The sequence below is a fragment of the Trichosurus vulpecula genome, chromosome 3 (assembly GCF_011100635.1).
Source record: "Trichosurus vulpecula isolate mTriVul1 chromosome 3, mTriVul1.pri, whole genome shotgun sequence".
Classification (NCBI taxonomy): Eukaryota; Metazoa; Chordata; class Mammalia; order Diprotodontia; family Phalangeridae; genus Trichosurus; species Trichosurus vulpecula.
In genome coordinates this window covers 216,229,215-216,245,675 of record NC_050575.1, presented here as the reverse complement: position 1 = coordinate 216,245,675, position 16,461 = coordinate 216,229,215, and the positions used below count along the sequence as shown (strand labels likewise).

The 16,461-nt window shown below is 40.7% G+C and overlaps 1 protein-coding gene across 1 annotated transcript in view; it reads left to right on the top strand.

Moving 5' to 3' along the window:
- GALNT14 (polypeptide N-acetylgalactosaminyltransferase 14) overlaps positions 1–16,461 on the top strand; it is a 327,705-nt gene that overhangs the window by 231,271 nt on the left and 79,973 nt on the right. The window contains exons 3-4 of the mRNA XM_036750878.1: positions 3,739–3,837; positions 14,665–14,732. Coding sequence (XP_036606773.1) covers positions 3,739–3,837; positions 14,665–14,732 — 167 coding nt within the window. The remainder of the gene's footprint in view (positions 1–3,738; positions 3,838–14,664; positions 14,733–16,461) is intronic.

The window sequence follows — 16,461 nt, the reverse complement described above, 5'->3', positions numbered from 1 at the left end:
AGGCAAGGCCAACTAGCAATTTGTCTGAAAACAATTCATGGGTCTTAGTGGACTGCAAAGTTATGACTTAGCACAGGGATGCTGAAGCCAAGAAAGCTAGGATATACTAGCCTATATAAAGGAAGGGGTAATGTACAGGATTAGGGAGGTGAACACTTATTGCAGTGGTCTCAAACAAATAGGAAGAGAACCATTCAGGCCACATTTTAAAAAACATTTCTGTTTAAAGTTTTGTGTTTCAAATTCTATCTCTGTCTTCCTTCTCTCCTCCCCGCTCTCAGTAAGCAGTCAAATTTAGGTTAGACATGTGCAAATATGTATAACATTTCCATATCAATCACTTTGTATAAGAAAACTTGAATAAAAGAAAAAATGAAAGAAAGTGAAAAATGGCATGCTTCAGTCTGTAGTCAAACAATATCAATTCTTTCTCTGGAGAAAGATAGTATGCTTTATCATTAGTCCTTTGGGATTGTCTTGGATCACTGTATTGCTGAGAATAGCTAAGTCATTCACAATTCTTCATCATACAATATTGCTGTTACTGTGTACAGCGTTCTGCTGGTTCTGTTCACTTCACTTTGCATCGGTTCATGTAAGTCTTTGCAGGTTTGTCTGAAATCATCCTGCTTGTCATTTCTTAAAGCACAATAATATTTCATTACAATTATATACCATGGCTTGTTTAGCCATTTCCCAAATTGATGGGCATCCCTTTGATTTCCAATTCTTAGCCACTGAAAAAAGAGCTGCTATAAATATTTTTGTACAAATAGGTCCTTTTCCCTTTTTTGGATGCCTTTGGGAGAGAGACCTAACAGTGGTATTGCTGGGTCAAAGGGTATTCATAATTTTATATCCCTTTGGTAGGCCATATGTTGACTTAGAAAACCACAAATTAATATTATCTATGTTGTATTTTTATTTATTTTGTTAAACACTTCTCAATTACATTTTAATAGTTCCCAAGGAACAAATTTGACACCTCTAATCCATAGTTCTGTTCTCTGCTTAGACTACATATAAAATATTGTATTTAGTTCTAGGTACTACCTTACAGGAAGGACATTGATGAGTTGAAAAGCATCCACAGGAGGCCAACCTGGACAGTGAAGGTCCTTGAGTCCAGCTTACATGAGCACAAATGAAAGGAAATAGGAATGATTAGTATGAAGAAAGGGGAACTTAGGGGGGATAATGTCTTCAAGAATATGAAGGACTAAAGCCTAGAAGATAGAGATTAAACTTATTCTTTTTTGTAAATTTATTTTTTATTTTTAGTTTACAACATTCAGTTCCACAAGTTTTTGGGTTCCAAATTTTCTCTCCCTCCCTCTCCTCCCCACTACCCCCCAAGACAGCATGCAATCCAATGTAGGTTCTACGTATTCCTTCACGTTGAACTTACTTACATAATAGTCCAGTTGTAAAGAAGAATTATAACCAATAGAATGAATCATGAAAAAGGAGAAACGAAACCAAAAAAAGAAGGAAAAAAAAAAGAGCAAAAAGTTTGCCTCAATCTGCATTCAGACTCCATAATTCTTTCTCTGAATGTGCATAGCTTTTTCCATCATGAGTCTTTAGGAGCTGTCTTTGAAACTTGTATAGATGAGAGTTGTCTATCAAAGTTAGTCCTTACAGATACCATGTGTCTGTAATCATGTATAATGTTCTCCTAGTTCTGCTTCCCTCACTCAGCATCAGTTCATATACATCTTTCCAGGTTATAATGAAGTCCATCTGTTTCTCATTTCTTATTGCATAATAGTATCCCACAGTGAATGGAGTGCTGGGTTTGTAGTGAGAAAGAGCTGAATTCAAATCCAACCTCAGATACTTACTAGCTGTGTGATCCTAGACAAGTCATTTTAGCTCTGTCATCCTCAGTTTCTTCAATTGTAAAATGAGTTTAATAATAGCACCTACTTCCCAGGGTTGTTATGAGAATCAAATGAGATAATATCTGTAAAGTGCTTAGCATAGTGTCTGACACAGAGTAAGAGCTTAATAAATATTTGTCTCCTTCCACCCCCCTCATCTTCTCCCCACCAGCCACACAGACACTTTGGTGAAGCCGATGGACCCTTTGCAGAAGAACATATTTAAATACAAAAGATTTCAAAGGAAACCAATTATGTTGAAATACAGTTATCAAAAAAGAAAAGTTCGTGGACCCTGCCAGGTTAAGAATCCCTGATCTACTTCAATCCCTTTCATATGTTATTTCTTTTTAAAAAAATTAATATATTTAGGCTTCTCATAATTATGTTTTTAAATGCATAAAATAAAATACAAAGAAAACCAATTATATTGAGAGGAATAATACAAAGTACCAAGGAAGCCAATTCTATTGAAATAGTTATTTAAAAAAAAATAAGTTCACGGACCTCGGGTTAAGAATCCCTGTTTTTGTTCAATCCCTTTTTTATACTTTCTTTTTAAGAATTAATATATTTATTGATATTTTTATATCACCTTCATTTATGAATATGTTTCCCCCATTTCCCTTACTCAGTGACCATGTAACAAAGAATTGTTTTTACAAAGAGGTGGGGAAAAAGCAAACAGTTCTGCAAAATCATCCAACCCATCAGCTATGCCTAGTGGTATATGCAGTGTTCTGCACCTGTAGTCCTCCACCTCTCCAAAGAATGGAAGGAAGTACATTTTCTTATCTTTTCTTATTTTTATTTTTTAATTTTTAATTATTGTTTATTATTATTTTTATTATATTTTGTTATTTTTTTCTAGTACTACAGCCTCTCCGCCTTCCAAAGCAGACTGTAGAGATCACGCCTTAGAGGAGCCAAGGCTCTTGGCTCTGCATTCCCTGGGAATGTGAAGCCTCACCTGGCAGGTGTCTTCCCCACTGCACATACATCCCTCCCCAACCCTCCCTTTCCACTTCTTGCTCTGAGAACTGTAATCAGAGTCACCATTGCACTTGGAAAGGACATGCCAATTGACTGCCCTATTGTTCCCCTTACATCTTGTGACTTCCTATAAGTCCTTTCCCTGGACACCAGACCCCGCTATGTGTTGTCTCCTTCATTAGAATATGGGTTACAAGGACATGGACTGCCTGGGATGCTTTGTGTTCGCGTCATAAATCATTACCAACATAGCAGAGGTTTAATGTTTTATTCAATCAGTCGTCAGAATGACAATGTCCATACAGATTTTTTTGGTTGTTTTTTTTTTTCCATTCGTAGTCATTGTGTATATTGTCTTCTTGGTTATGTTTACTTCACTCTGCATCAGTTCATGTAAGCCTTTCCATGCTTCTCTTAATTCTCCCAATTTGTCATTTTAAAAAATGTGTGACAGGTAGGGCACTGATCTCCACCAACAGAGAGAGAGTCCCATACCAATAGGCTTTGGGATGGGTTGCAATTATACTCCATACTGGAGTATTTATGTACCAAGGAATTAATCAATTTTCTTTAATAAATGAAAGGAATAAGCATTTATATAGCACTTTCTATGTACCAGGCACTATTCTAAGCACTCTACATTATTATCTCATTTGATCTTCATAACAACCCTGTAAAGTAGGTGCATTTTGCAGATAAGGAAACTGAGGCAAGTAGGGGTTAAATGACTTGCCTAGGGTCACTCAGCTAGGAAGTGACTGCGGCCAGATTTGAACTCAGGTCTTTCTGACTCCATGGCTATCACTCTATCTACTGTACCACATAGCTGAATGAATGAGTGCTGTTTCTTTTTTATCCCCAGATGTGCAACTTTGCACTATGGTCCAGACCTTCCTTCAACCACCATCATCATCACCTTCCACAATGAAGCCAGGTCTACCCTTCTAAGGACCATCCGGAGGTAAGGCAGATTCATTCACTCAGTTAATCAAAAGGTATTTATTGAGCACCTACTATGTACCCTGCATTGCGGCAGGTGCAATGGGGGAAGGGGGTACAGAACCATGGGTCCTAATTTCTGCCCCAGGGATATTATCATATTATTAGGAAAATTCAAATTCGCACCCATATCCCATCCCCAAGTGTGGGCCATGAAGGGCAAGGGAAATACAGACTTCTTTCCTTTGCTGCTTCCATGCAAAGCCCTCTGTGCTATTTTCTTCTTACAATTCAGGAATGATGGGCTTAACCATCCTTCATACAAAGAAGCAGAAAAATCCCTGTGAATTAAGAAACCACTGGAGAGTCAAAGACATGTCTTTCATTAGGGCTTCCCCTCCAGAAGCTTTTTAGAGAAATCGGACACCGTCTGATCTTTGTCACAAATCATAAAACCCCACAGGTTAAAAGGACTTCATATTTGGAAGCAGGAAGCCCTTCATCCCCACAAGGCATCTTCCAGCCTGTACTTGAAAGCCTTCAGCGATGGGGAACCCCCTACCTCACCACATGCCCTATTCTGCTTTTTGAGGGCTCTAATTGTCAAGAAATGTTTCCTTGTATTGAGCTGAACACTATACTCTGGCCCATTGTTCCTCCAGGACCCAGCAGAACAAGACCAAGCCTTCTACATAATGAGCCTTCAAACACCTGCAGACGACTATCATGCCCTCACAAAGTCTTCTTTTCTCCAGGCTAAACATTCCTGTCCCTGGAGCTAATCTTCGGACGGCATGATCATGATTTCTTCACCATTCTGGGGGCTTCCCCCCAGACACTCTCCAGTTTGTCAAAGTCCTTAAGAAAGGGGGTGCCCACACCTGAGCACAATATTCCTGATGTGTTCTGACCAAGGCATGGGAAAGTGGAATGGGTTAGGAAAAACGAGAGCACAGACCACGACAGTAGCAGATCTATTAAGTGTTTGCTGTGGGCCAGGCACTGTGCCAAATGCCAGGGGAATGGAGTCTAAACGCCATCTAAATGTATGACAGCACGTACCCTAAGGTGGCTTGTGTTCTAATAAGACAGTGCATGTGGGGGAGTGGTGGCAAGGAAGGTGTGTTTTGTTAGTGGCCGTTTGGTTGACTATCCTCAGAGCTAGAGTAAGGAGAAATTGGGAGAGAAGGGCAGGCATTGGGGTGGGGTACATGCTCTGTACCCCATGGTATCTATTGTTACATGGTCAGAGTCCAGGTTACACTAATAAGAAGCCTCACAATCTCAGCTCAGAGGTGCCCAGGCACTTTGCCTCTCATTGAAATGTAAAATGTGGTCTTTTTTTTGACTGTTATATTACACTGCAGACTAACACCGAATGTTCAGGTCACTAAAATCCCCAAATATTAAAAAAAAACCCTTTTTGTCTAGTCATGCCTTCTGTGATCAAAGGACAGTTCTTAGTTCCCCACAACAAGGCTTAGTTTTCCCTAAAAGGCAACAAAGCTGTCCCTGAGACTTGATTGGTCCCTGCCTCCATTGAGGCAGCTTTCCAGTCATTAAAGGACATAAAAAGTCCCCTACACATGGGGTCAGTACCCCTCCAACGTGGTAGATTTTTGAGGGGGTCTCAAGTCATACACAACGACACAGCAGGCACTTCAGTTCTGGACTTGGCCCGTCATATGGAAACAAGTCTATTGGCAGGGTAGGGTATGGTGACTTGAGTGGTCCTGACTCCAGGTATAGGGGACTTCTTTTTTTTTTCCTGATGTGAGGAAATGAGAACTCTCCTTTGATCACAGGAAGGCATGACTGTGGTAGTCAATGGTGATACAAAAAAACAAAAACCAAACAGCCCCTGTCCATAATGAACTCATATTCTAACAGAGGAGATAATGGGTACCTCTATAGATATAAACAAAGCACAGAGAAAGCAGATACATGGGAAGCCTGGAGGGCACAGCATTAGCATCTGGAGGTGTCAGGAAAGGTGTAGGAAGTGACTCTCCAGCTCAATCCTGAAGGAAACAAGGGATTCTGAGAAGCAGAGGTGAGTAGGGAGAGAGTTCCAGGAATAGGAGATACTTGTTGCAAAGACACAGATTCAGTTTGCTGTGTGAATAACAAGTAAAGGCAGCATGATAGAGTAGATGATAATAGCAGCTAGGTGACACAGTGGATAGAGTACAAGCCCTAGAATCAGGAGTCCCTGAGTTCAAATCCAGTCTCAGACACTTACTAGCTGTGTGACCCTGGGCAAGCTACTTAACCCCACTAAAGGTCAGTTGCTTTATCCTTAAAATAAGGGGGTTGGACTCAATGACCTCTAAGGTATCTCTTTTAGCTCTAAATCTGTGATTCTTTAAGTAGGCCAGTACAACTGAAATTGCACTATGATTCTTGTCTGAGGACCTCTTCAAAAGGCCTGTCTAGATATAACATTTTCCCTAATCTAGTCTTCTAGCAGGCTTGGATGCCTATGGGGTTGCCATTTTGTTTCAATGACATTCAGCTGCTCCCCCTCCCCCCTCCCTCCACCCCATTCCCCTTTTCCTCCCCGAAACTTGACCAAGTCATGTGATGGCTAGTTTAGGAGAAGTTTAGACAACTCCCTGAAAAGTATTATCATGCAGGAGGCCTCTAGAAGAGACAATTTTGACCTTCTTTAGGCATGAGTCAGGCTGAACCTGCCCACGACTGGGCATTTAGACCAGCTCAGCAGTGACCTAAGCTGGCTGCTTCACTTAGACACACGCTGTCAGCATAGACTGAGATTTATAATACCCCATTAAAGCCAGGCCCTTGTTGAGAAAGAAAAATGCATCACTCATTTGGTCACTTGGCAGGACAAATTAATCCCAGTCTCACAGGGAAACAAGATTAAATTCAGGTCAAAGAGAGTACATCAAGTATGGGGAATCTTCAGGCATTCCTATCAGCTAGCCACATAATCTAAGACTCTTGTCTCTCCTTTCCCTTCTAGGTAAGGTATAACAGGAGACAAAGGTGTCTACAGAAAACATCATGAATGACACAAATTGGAGGAAGGGAAAACAACCCCAAGAGCCTAGTTTCTTATTAAAATTAATTTAAGCACCAAGCTTTGTCTTAATGAAGAGATGAGAAAACACTTCCTTCTTTGCAGATATGGGGGCTATTGGTATGGAACCTTACATATAGCACTAGGTTTGGTTAGTTGATATTTTGGTTTGTTTTACTAAATTGGCTTTCCCTACCACCTCTCCTCCCAACCCCGGCCGGTTTTAAAATGATTTGTTATAAGAATGGCTCTCTGGTTAGGAAGGAAAGAGGAATATGTTTAGAAATGAAGATGATTTAAAAGTCAAAGATATGAATAAATAATAAAACAAAAATAAAATAATATTTTAAAATTAAATTAACATGAGCCAATAGCTTACCGAGAAACATAACTAGAGAGGAGAGGTAGGGATTTGTACTAGGGTGACGAATTTAGAGGGTGTTGAATATATTGTTTCAGTGTGTTGTGATAGCCCTTGTAGTCCTTTAGTAGCTTGGAACCTATTTAACAAGATTAATTAGTGAATAAATGAAGCTATCAAATAGTGGAGTTAGGTAAGCTCCTTCCCTGCTCCACTAAAGTATCTAGAGTGACCTTGGGCTGGTGTCCTAGAATCTCTGCCTAGTAGCTACAAGGTGCAATCCCGTTCTTCCCCCTAACTCCTCAACCCATGCAGAAATTCCTAGGAGGCAGTGATCTGGATTCAAGTCCCGTCTCAGACTATTATTATTTGTTTAACCTTGAGCAAATCACTTAACCACTCTTGGCCTCAGTTTCCTTAACCTGTGCAATGAGGGAGATGGACTAGAGAGGACCTCAAATCCCCTTTTCGTGCTGCATCTATGATCTAGTTATAGCTTTGCACATAGCAATGAGACATAGAAGAATACCATTAGAGATTAGTATAGACATCCTGCCAAAAGGTAAGAACAGAAGACAGTTATTTGAATAGGTTTGGAGTGTTAGACTGAAGACTGGGAAAAAGAATTGCCCGGATAAAAATTTGTCATTGAGGTCCTAGTGTTAGCCAAGGAGGAGGCTACCTTGGCTAACCTCAGTCTAGTTAGCAGTTAGATACCTAGCCTGGAGAAGTCTTACCATCAGGTTACCACACTTTAGAGCTATCCTCTCACTTCTTTCAGTCTACATTCACCCAGACAGAGGTCTGATGCCACAAATAACCATCCTCCTGAGCCTCAGTTTCTACATGTCTGTTCTCCTAACATTCCATTCATTGTAGTTCTGTGTTCATTAAGATTTTTATTTGGGGTGGTAATGGTAATGGACAAAAATACTGAGACTATGGAGGATGGGGAGAGAGAGAGAGAGAGAGAGAGAGAGAGAGAGAGAGAGAGAGAGAGAGAGAGAGAAATGATCCATTTGGTGACTACTGCCTGCCATCAATGAATAAGTTGACATTCTGGTTTACAGATCAGTGTCCTTCAGGTTGGGTCTGTATGATCCATTTTTCCAGGATATGAAGCCCTCTGATTAAGCAGAGAGTAGAATTTATAGACCTTCTAGACTCAGCAACAAGAACCTAAAATAGAAGGGATTGATTCTGAGACTACCTGAAACCACTTAACGTGATAATCAAGACCACAGTTAGCATTTAGACATAAATCCTTATGTATACATATATGTGTGCATTGTACACATGCCTATCACACATGTACATGCTGTATGTCACACATATATGTGCATGTACGTCATACATGATGTTCATTGTATATGCATATATACATGCATATTGTATATTGTGTGAATGCATATGTGCACATTCGAAATCTATAAATTCACATGTGTATATGCACACATGTGTGCGCTGTACATGTATTTATATATGTATATATAAATACACATGTATTTATATATAAATGCAAGGTCTACTCATGGGCCTAACCCCACTACCAATCAGCATGGGAACTCTGATTTGCTCCATTTCCAACCATGGCTGGATTGTCCCTCCTTAGGCAGTTTGGTAGCCCCTCACTTCTGGGGCCAGACAGTGCTGACCTCAAATCAGCTCAGCCCATTGTGGCTCAAGCTCCTGAACTCAAGAGATCTGCTGGTCCCAGACTCACTAGTAGCTGAGATTATGCACATGAGCTACCACAGCCAGTTTGTAACCCTAGTTCTGTCCCTTTTCCTCTTAGTTTTTTTTTTTTTTCCTAGAGAAGGAATCTTATTCATAGCTCTTGGATGTCGGGAATTAGTGTAGCCCTAGTGAGACAAGTACTGGACCCTGAAATTTGAATGATGCCGGCTTGAAGACATGTGGACACAGAAGAGTCTCATCTCTCTGTGCCTCAGTTTCCTTGTCTATAAGACAAGGATACTGCTGTTTGCACTAGTTGGACAGATTAAAAAGCATCATCATTGTTATTGTCATTACCACCATCATCATCATCATCTCCATCTCAAAGAACAGAATCAATCAAGTGGAGGGGGGAGAAAAGAAGAGCTTCCTGCTGTCAAAAAACAACATTTGTCAGTTTTCATTTAATCACTTGTGATACAGAACTGAATTATTAAGTAAAGGTTTGCATTCTTTTGTTCTTTAAAAACTAAAAATATTTGCATTTGAAAGTTCAGTTAGGAAAATGATTTGTAAATCAGAGAGTATATGATTCTAATTATTTTATTATGTTTATATTAGATAGCATACAGGTATGGATCCCATTCAGTTACATAATACACATATATACATATATATATACACATATATGTATGTACATGTCTATTGTGTTTATATGTGTGTATAGGCATACACACGCACACACATGTACTTAAATGCATGTACTTACACATATAGACACACTTGCATTCATGAGTATATAGGTATGTCTGTATAATGAGGGGAACAGTACTAACAGATGTGGAAATCAGGGAAGGCTTCTTGAAAAAGGTAAAACTTGAGCTGAGCCATGCAAGGAGTAAGGGGTTAAATAAAAGATTCAGAAGTTGAGTTGGTGTAGGGAGTGGACAGAGCACTGGCCTTGGAGTCGGTAAAACCTGGGGTCTAATCCTTCTTCTGACACATACTTCCCATGTGACACAGGAAAAACCACTCACTTAGCTTCACTGACGTTCAGTTTCCTCAGCAGATATGATAACACATATCCTGAATTTACTTACCTGTACAAATATTGTATCCTCCATAAGACTGTGAGTGCATTGAGGGCAGGAACAGTCTTTTGCCTCTTTTTGTATCTCCAGGGCTTAGCACAGTTCCTGATACAGCAGGTGCTTAATAAATGTTAATTAATTGGCATATGTCCTCAGTGCCTGGCATATAGTGGGTGCTTAATCAATGCTACTTGAACCATTGATTATGCAAGGAAGGGCAGAGGGGAGAGCTATAAATTTCCATTGGTAGAGATGGCTCATAACTGAGAGGAACCTCCCCCTTACTGTCCTCAGTGTCTTGCCACTGATATAATAAGGGAGTTAATCCTATAAAGAGCCATTTTTGGAATTCCAGAAATGAAATATTCCACATTCTCCTTTATTACTATCTCTTCTTAGACCTAGGACAGTTTCCAGCCCATTCAAGGCTCTCCACATACACTTTCAGACAATTCTAAAGAGCTTATGGAATGACGGAACAGGAACCCTAGCGTCTTTCTACTCCAGCCTGCTTCGCTTTACAGATGAGAAATCTGAATCCCAGAGAGAAGGATGAAGTTTGTCTAAGGTCTTTTAGCTACCCAGGAGCAGAAACTGGTCTGGAAACGAGGCCCTCTGACTCCCAACCTCAGCTTTCCCCAATCTTTATGCTGAAGTGTTGATTATATTTTGAACATCCAAGCCTTCCTATCAGTCTGGGCAGACAGCCATGCTTCCTAAGGCTATAATGGAATTTAGTTCTCTGCCCATCCAAGTCTTGTAGAAGAGTCTTGATCTGAATCCCCTAATCTCCCTTCCTACCCCTTGCCATCCAGCTTCAGGGCACAGAAGCCCATGACCAACCTCTGACCAAAGGGCTGCTGAGCCCAGATCAGTGTTTATTTCATTAAGAGAGCATTGATTGAGTGCCTTCTGGTACAAGGAGTTTGGTGGGGCACCGAAGGAAGTAGAGGGCACAGTGCTTGATTCTGGGGAATTTGCTGCCTAGCCGTGGAAGTAAGAAATAATGGATGATGATGACGATGACGACGATGATAGTAACAACCACCACCTTGGGAAGTAGGTTTATCAAATGATGAAACTGAGGCTGAGATATAAAGTGATTTAACAAGGGTTTGTTGCTGTTAATTGAGTAGTTTGAGTCACGTCCAACTCCTTTGTGGCCCCATTCGGGGTTTTCTTGGCAGAGATACTGGAGTGGTTTGCCATTTCTTTTTTCAGCTCATTTTACAGATGAGAAAACTGAGGCAAACAGGGTTGAGTGCCTTGCCCAGGGTCACACAGCTAGTATGTTTCCTGAGGCCAGATTTGAGCTGAGAAAGATGATTCTTCCTGACTTCAGGTCTGGCACTCTCTCAACTGTCCCTACCCCATTGTACGAGTTGTGAGATGGGATTAGAACTCAGGTATTCTTAACTTTGAGTCCAGTACTTCTACCACCTGGGCTCCTCCATATCCACATTAGATAACTAAGGCAGACAAGCAGATGTTTGCTAGTATAATAACACATGGTGTATACATACGATTACAGATGGAGGGGCTCTGAGAGATTCCTTTAATCTAACCCCCTCTTTTTGCAAACAATGAAACTGAAGACCAGAGAGAGGATGGAGAGACTGTGCCCAGTAGGTCGAAGATCCTAGATTTGAACACAGATCTTCCGATGTCGAGTCCATGATGCCATCTTAATATGTGTCAAAGAAATTGAAAGCATGGGGAAAGAGAAGCTTTGAGTAAGTCAATGGAGATGTCAATCTGAAGGTGATTTGAGAGCTAAGGCTTGAAGGAAGTAAAGGATTTAGTGGAAAGAGTGGTGGACATGGCTCTTTATCTGGAAAGTCCAGCCAGGAGAATCAGCATAGGCAAAGAAAAGATGGAGGCAGAAACTCAAGAAGGATCATAGGTCTAGACCTAGAATGGTCCTCTGAGGCCATCTAGTCCCACCCCCTCATTTTACAGATAAGGAAACTAAGGCCAAAGGAGGTTGAATGATCTGCCCATCATCACACAAGTACTAAGTTGTAGTTAGGATTTAAATTGCATTCCAACAATTTCTACTACCCAAGGCTGGCAGGTGGAGGAAGGGCAAGTCTCATAAAGTGACCACCTTGGTGAGAGGCCAAATGCAGAATTTAGTGGAAAATCATCAGGGGAGGATCTAGTTGTAGAATCTTGATCCCCTTTCTAGCTTTGACCCTTGGGATACCAAGATGCCCAGTGCCCCATCCTATGTCTTCCTGAGCCCTCAGCCACTTTGCATAAGACCCTGCTGTTGCTCAAATTGTCCTGATTAAAAGAGCAAAAACAAGCCAGGTGTTAGCTGGAAATGGGATAATTAGCACTTAGTGCTGACGACTCTCTCTCTCTCTCTCTTTTTTTAAACCTTGGACATTTTTTATTTGCTAATCATCTCCCAGTACGGCTGAGCTCTGAGCTCACACGATTTACCTTTTGATGTTCACATAAGAGAACTCTTGAATTTCAAAGAGCCGGCGGGGATTTGAGGGAGTAAAATGCCGAAACTGCAGCTGTAATCAAACCTCATTAAAGGTTATTCTTTAAGCAATTTTTTTCCCTCCCGTTTTCCCTTTCTCTCCCCTCCATAATTAGAGGGTTGGCTGTTGGGGATGGTTGGGTTCCCCTCATCCCCAGTAGTGATCATGATAATGCTTCCTCCTCCATCTACCCTCCCAGGGTCTGATTTCACATGATGGTGACTTCTGGCCTCTTCTTCAGTGAATTTGACCATGGGGCTTGGGTCTTTGTAGAGGGGTTCTATTCTTCACTTAGTCCTAGTTGCCATGGAGAGAATTAATACTTCACAAATAAAGGGAACGCCAAGAATAAAGTTCTCACTGTGGGATGCCGAACACCCAATACAAAGGAAAGCTCTGAAAAGGACACTCATCTCCCATCCTCCTCCTACTGTTCACATTGGGGCATATCCTAGAGTCAGTACCATGGTCAAGGGAGCTGCCATGTATTCAGTAATGTAATTGGGTTTGCTCCAAGAGACTAATGATAATATTAACTGTCATTTCTATAGTACTTTACTTGCATTGTTGCATTTGAGCTTTGTAATCACCCTGTGAGATAGGTGCTCCAGGTGTCCAAATCATGCTAACTCAAATCTGAGAGGTCAAGTTGTCAATATTCACTCAGCCAATAGATGTTGGTAGCCAGACTTTAAACCAGGACTTCCTGAGCGCCATGTTGCTTCTCATGGCATTTAATATCTCCTGAAATTGATCTGATGGATGTTTCTCCACATTCATTTATCTGGATATGCAGTTGATTGCTTCTTCTGAGTGTCAGTCTCTTCTTGAACCCCTAACATTTTTCTCTTACTTCTCTTCATGCTTATGTAGTATTTATCTACTTTAGCATCTTTCCTGGCTCTTTCTCCCTTCTCTGCCTGCTGACTATGATTCACCACTGTGTCCCCTGCTCCCTCTTCACCCACTCACTTGGCAAACCCTACCCATTCTCACAACTTTTCCTGTTGATTTCTATCTGAAACATTCTTAAATTCCTATAGTTTTATCAGCCACCTAGGATGGTCAATGAGGATCCTAATCCCACGTCTACCACCACATAATAAACTTTGTGTGATCTCGAGCAAGGCCCTTAATTTCAATCGCCCTGTCTGTAAAATTTGGGCATTGGACTAGATTATTTCTACAAACTCCTCTAGTTTGGCATGCTGGATTCTAGGATTCTATCTCCCTTATGCAAGTCTGGCTCTCATAACAAAATTACATTATTGCTTCTAACCCTCTCTCCAGACCCGTATTTCTTGCTGTTTGTAGAATCTCTCTTTCTTGAATAACTTATCATTATCCCAAATAGAATATATTTAGAACTTCATTCTGAATCTCTTTCCTATCCTACCTTCCCAATTTTGAGAATATGTGTAAGCTTCTCCAACTGAATGTAAGCTCTTCAAGGGCAGGAACTATTTTTTTTTGTCTTTACATCCATAATACTTGGCAAAGTGACCAACATAAAGCAGGCAATTAACAAATGCTTGTTGAGTTGTGTTGAACATCTCCTGGCTCTTCCATTACTTATCACTGGCACCATTACAGTTCTTCCTAGAGTCATTTTACATTCCTCCTTCTTTTTTACCTCTATTATCAGTCTGGGTAATTCTTTCATCATACTATTTAAATCAGAAAGCATTTATTAAGTATCCCCTCCTCTTCTTGGCCATGCCAATGGACAGTGACATCCCAAACAGTCCTAGTCACCCCAAAGCCATGCCTTTTATCATCCCTCAGCCTAAACATCAGTAATTTTTGCACATTTAATGTCTATGACCCCTCAGTTTACCCTAACTCATATGGAGAGGCTTGGTTCCTGTCTTTCTCAATGATCTTTGGCAGCATTTTGTATGATCTCCACTCCTCAAAAGATATATTAAAAATAGAACCTGAAAGGCTTAGATCGATTAACCCTGAATACAAAACAAGGGCCAAAGGTTTGGGTCCACCCTCCCATTTCTTGAAAACTAAACCTAGCGTTTTCTTTCCTTTAGTTGATATCCCCCACTACCCACCCTGGAACAGATCCAACCTCAACCTCACCATCTCTTTCCTCTAACAATGTGTGCTTTTGTTTGTCTTCCCGTTTTTGCCACCAGAAGCTGTAATAGTTTTTCCTCTCTCCATCTCACAGCGTGTCAAACCGAACTCCAGTGCATCTGGTCCATGAGATCATATTAGTGGATGACTTCAGTGATGACCGTAAGTATTGGCACTTCCTTCCTTTCTCATTTGGGTCCAAAACTTAGGAGTGGCGCTCAGCACTGCACTTGTTCCCAGGGAACCAGGAAAGTCTAAGCAGGCTTGAAGAATTTCCATCTGAATGAAATAAGAGAATTGATCTTATGAATGTTTTAAAGCTCCCTTTGTGACCCCATGGACATAAGTCTAAGTGTGTGCCAGATGAGTTTATGGCAACTTGGTGTAATGGGGAAAGCAATGAACTTGGAGTCAGGAAAATTGGGATTTTAATCCTGTTTCAGATACTTAATATCTCTGTGACCCTGGACAAGTCATTATGATCTTTACTTTCCTCATTTGGAAAATGGGAATGTCATTAACACTTACCTCATAGGGGTGTTGTGAGGTTATATGAGATAATATATGAAAAAATGCTATGCAAATCTGAAAGCACTTTGTAGATGTGAGCTATCGCTACATATCTGGGCCTATTACAATGTGAGTGTATGCCTGTCTGATCATGCACTTGACGAGGTGTGTTTCCCTCCCTCTCTAACCTGAAATTCTGCTTCTGCCTGGACAATTCCAGTGGCCTCTTCATTGGTCTTCATGGCTTAAGTCTCTCTCTTTTCCAATCAATGCTCCACACAATGGCCATAGTAATTTTCCTAAAGCACAAGTCTGACCTTACTCAACAAGCTCCAGTGGTTCCCTATTACCCCTAGGAACAAATAGAGATTCCTGTGTTTGACTTTCAAAATTTTTCACAACTGCAACTTGTCAAAAAAAAAAATATATATATATACACACACACACATATGTGTGTGTGTATGTATTAGTGTACATGTGTATATGTGTATATATGTATGCAGGTGTATGTGTATTATATACATACACATGTTACTGTTCAGTCATTTCTGTCATGTCTGACTCTTCATGGCCCCATTCTCAGTGTTCCTCAAATATAACACTCCCTCATCCCTGCCTCTCTACTAATCTCCCTGTTTGTATAAATGCACTTCTCCCCATCCCCACCATAGTTTCCTTTATGGCTCAGCTCAAGTACTACCTTTGGCATGAACCCTTCCCTGAACCCTTTAGCATCTAGTGCTGTCTCAAAACTACTTGGTATGTATTTTGTGTATGTTCTGTATTTCTTGTATACTTATGTAAGTATTGTCTCCAATAGAATGCAAGAGCCTTGAGGGTGGGAATTGTTTCCTTTCTGTCTTCATTCCTCCAGTACCTAGCTGAAAACCCAGTATACAGTGGGTACTTACTAAAAGTATGTTGATTGATTATAAATGGTTACCCTGTCCCTTCAAAGATTTTAACCTAGAGCTCACTTCAGTGTGAGTCAGTGTCATTTCCTTACTCTTACTCTGTGTGAAGACATCTCAACCAAAGTTTGGCCTGGAATGAAAGGGTTCCCCTTACTTCCTAAATACCCAGTTTAGTTTTATCTTATCCTCTCTACACCTCACACCTCTTCCCCCATCCCATACTTAGGAGACCTGTCTAGGCCATGCTTCTGGGTTACACAGATAAATTTCTGTTGGCCAATTAGTGAGTCAACAACCATTTATTTAAGAGCTATTTATGTGCCAGACACTGTGCTAAGTACTGGGGATACAAAAAGAGGCAAAAGACAGTCCCTGACTGCAAGGAGCTTACAATCTAATGGGGGGAAGATAATATGCAAACAAATATATACAAAGAAAGCTATATACAGGATAAACAGGAAATAATG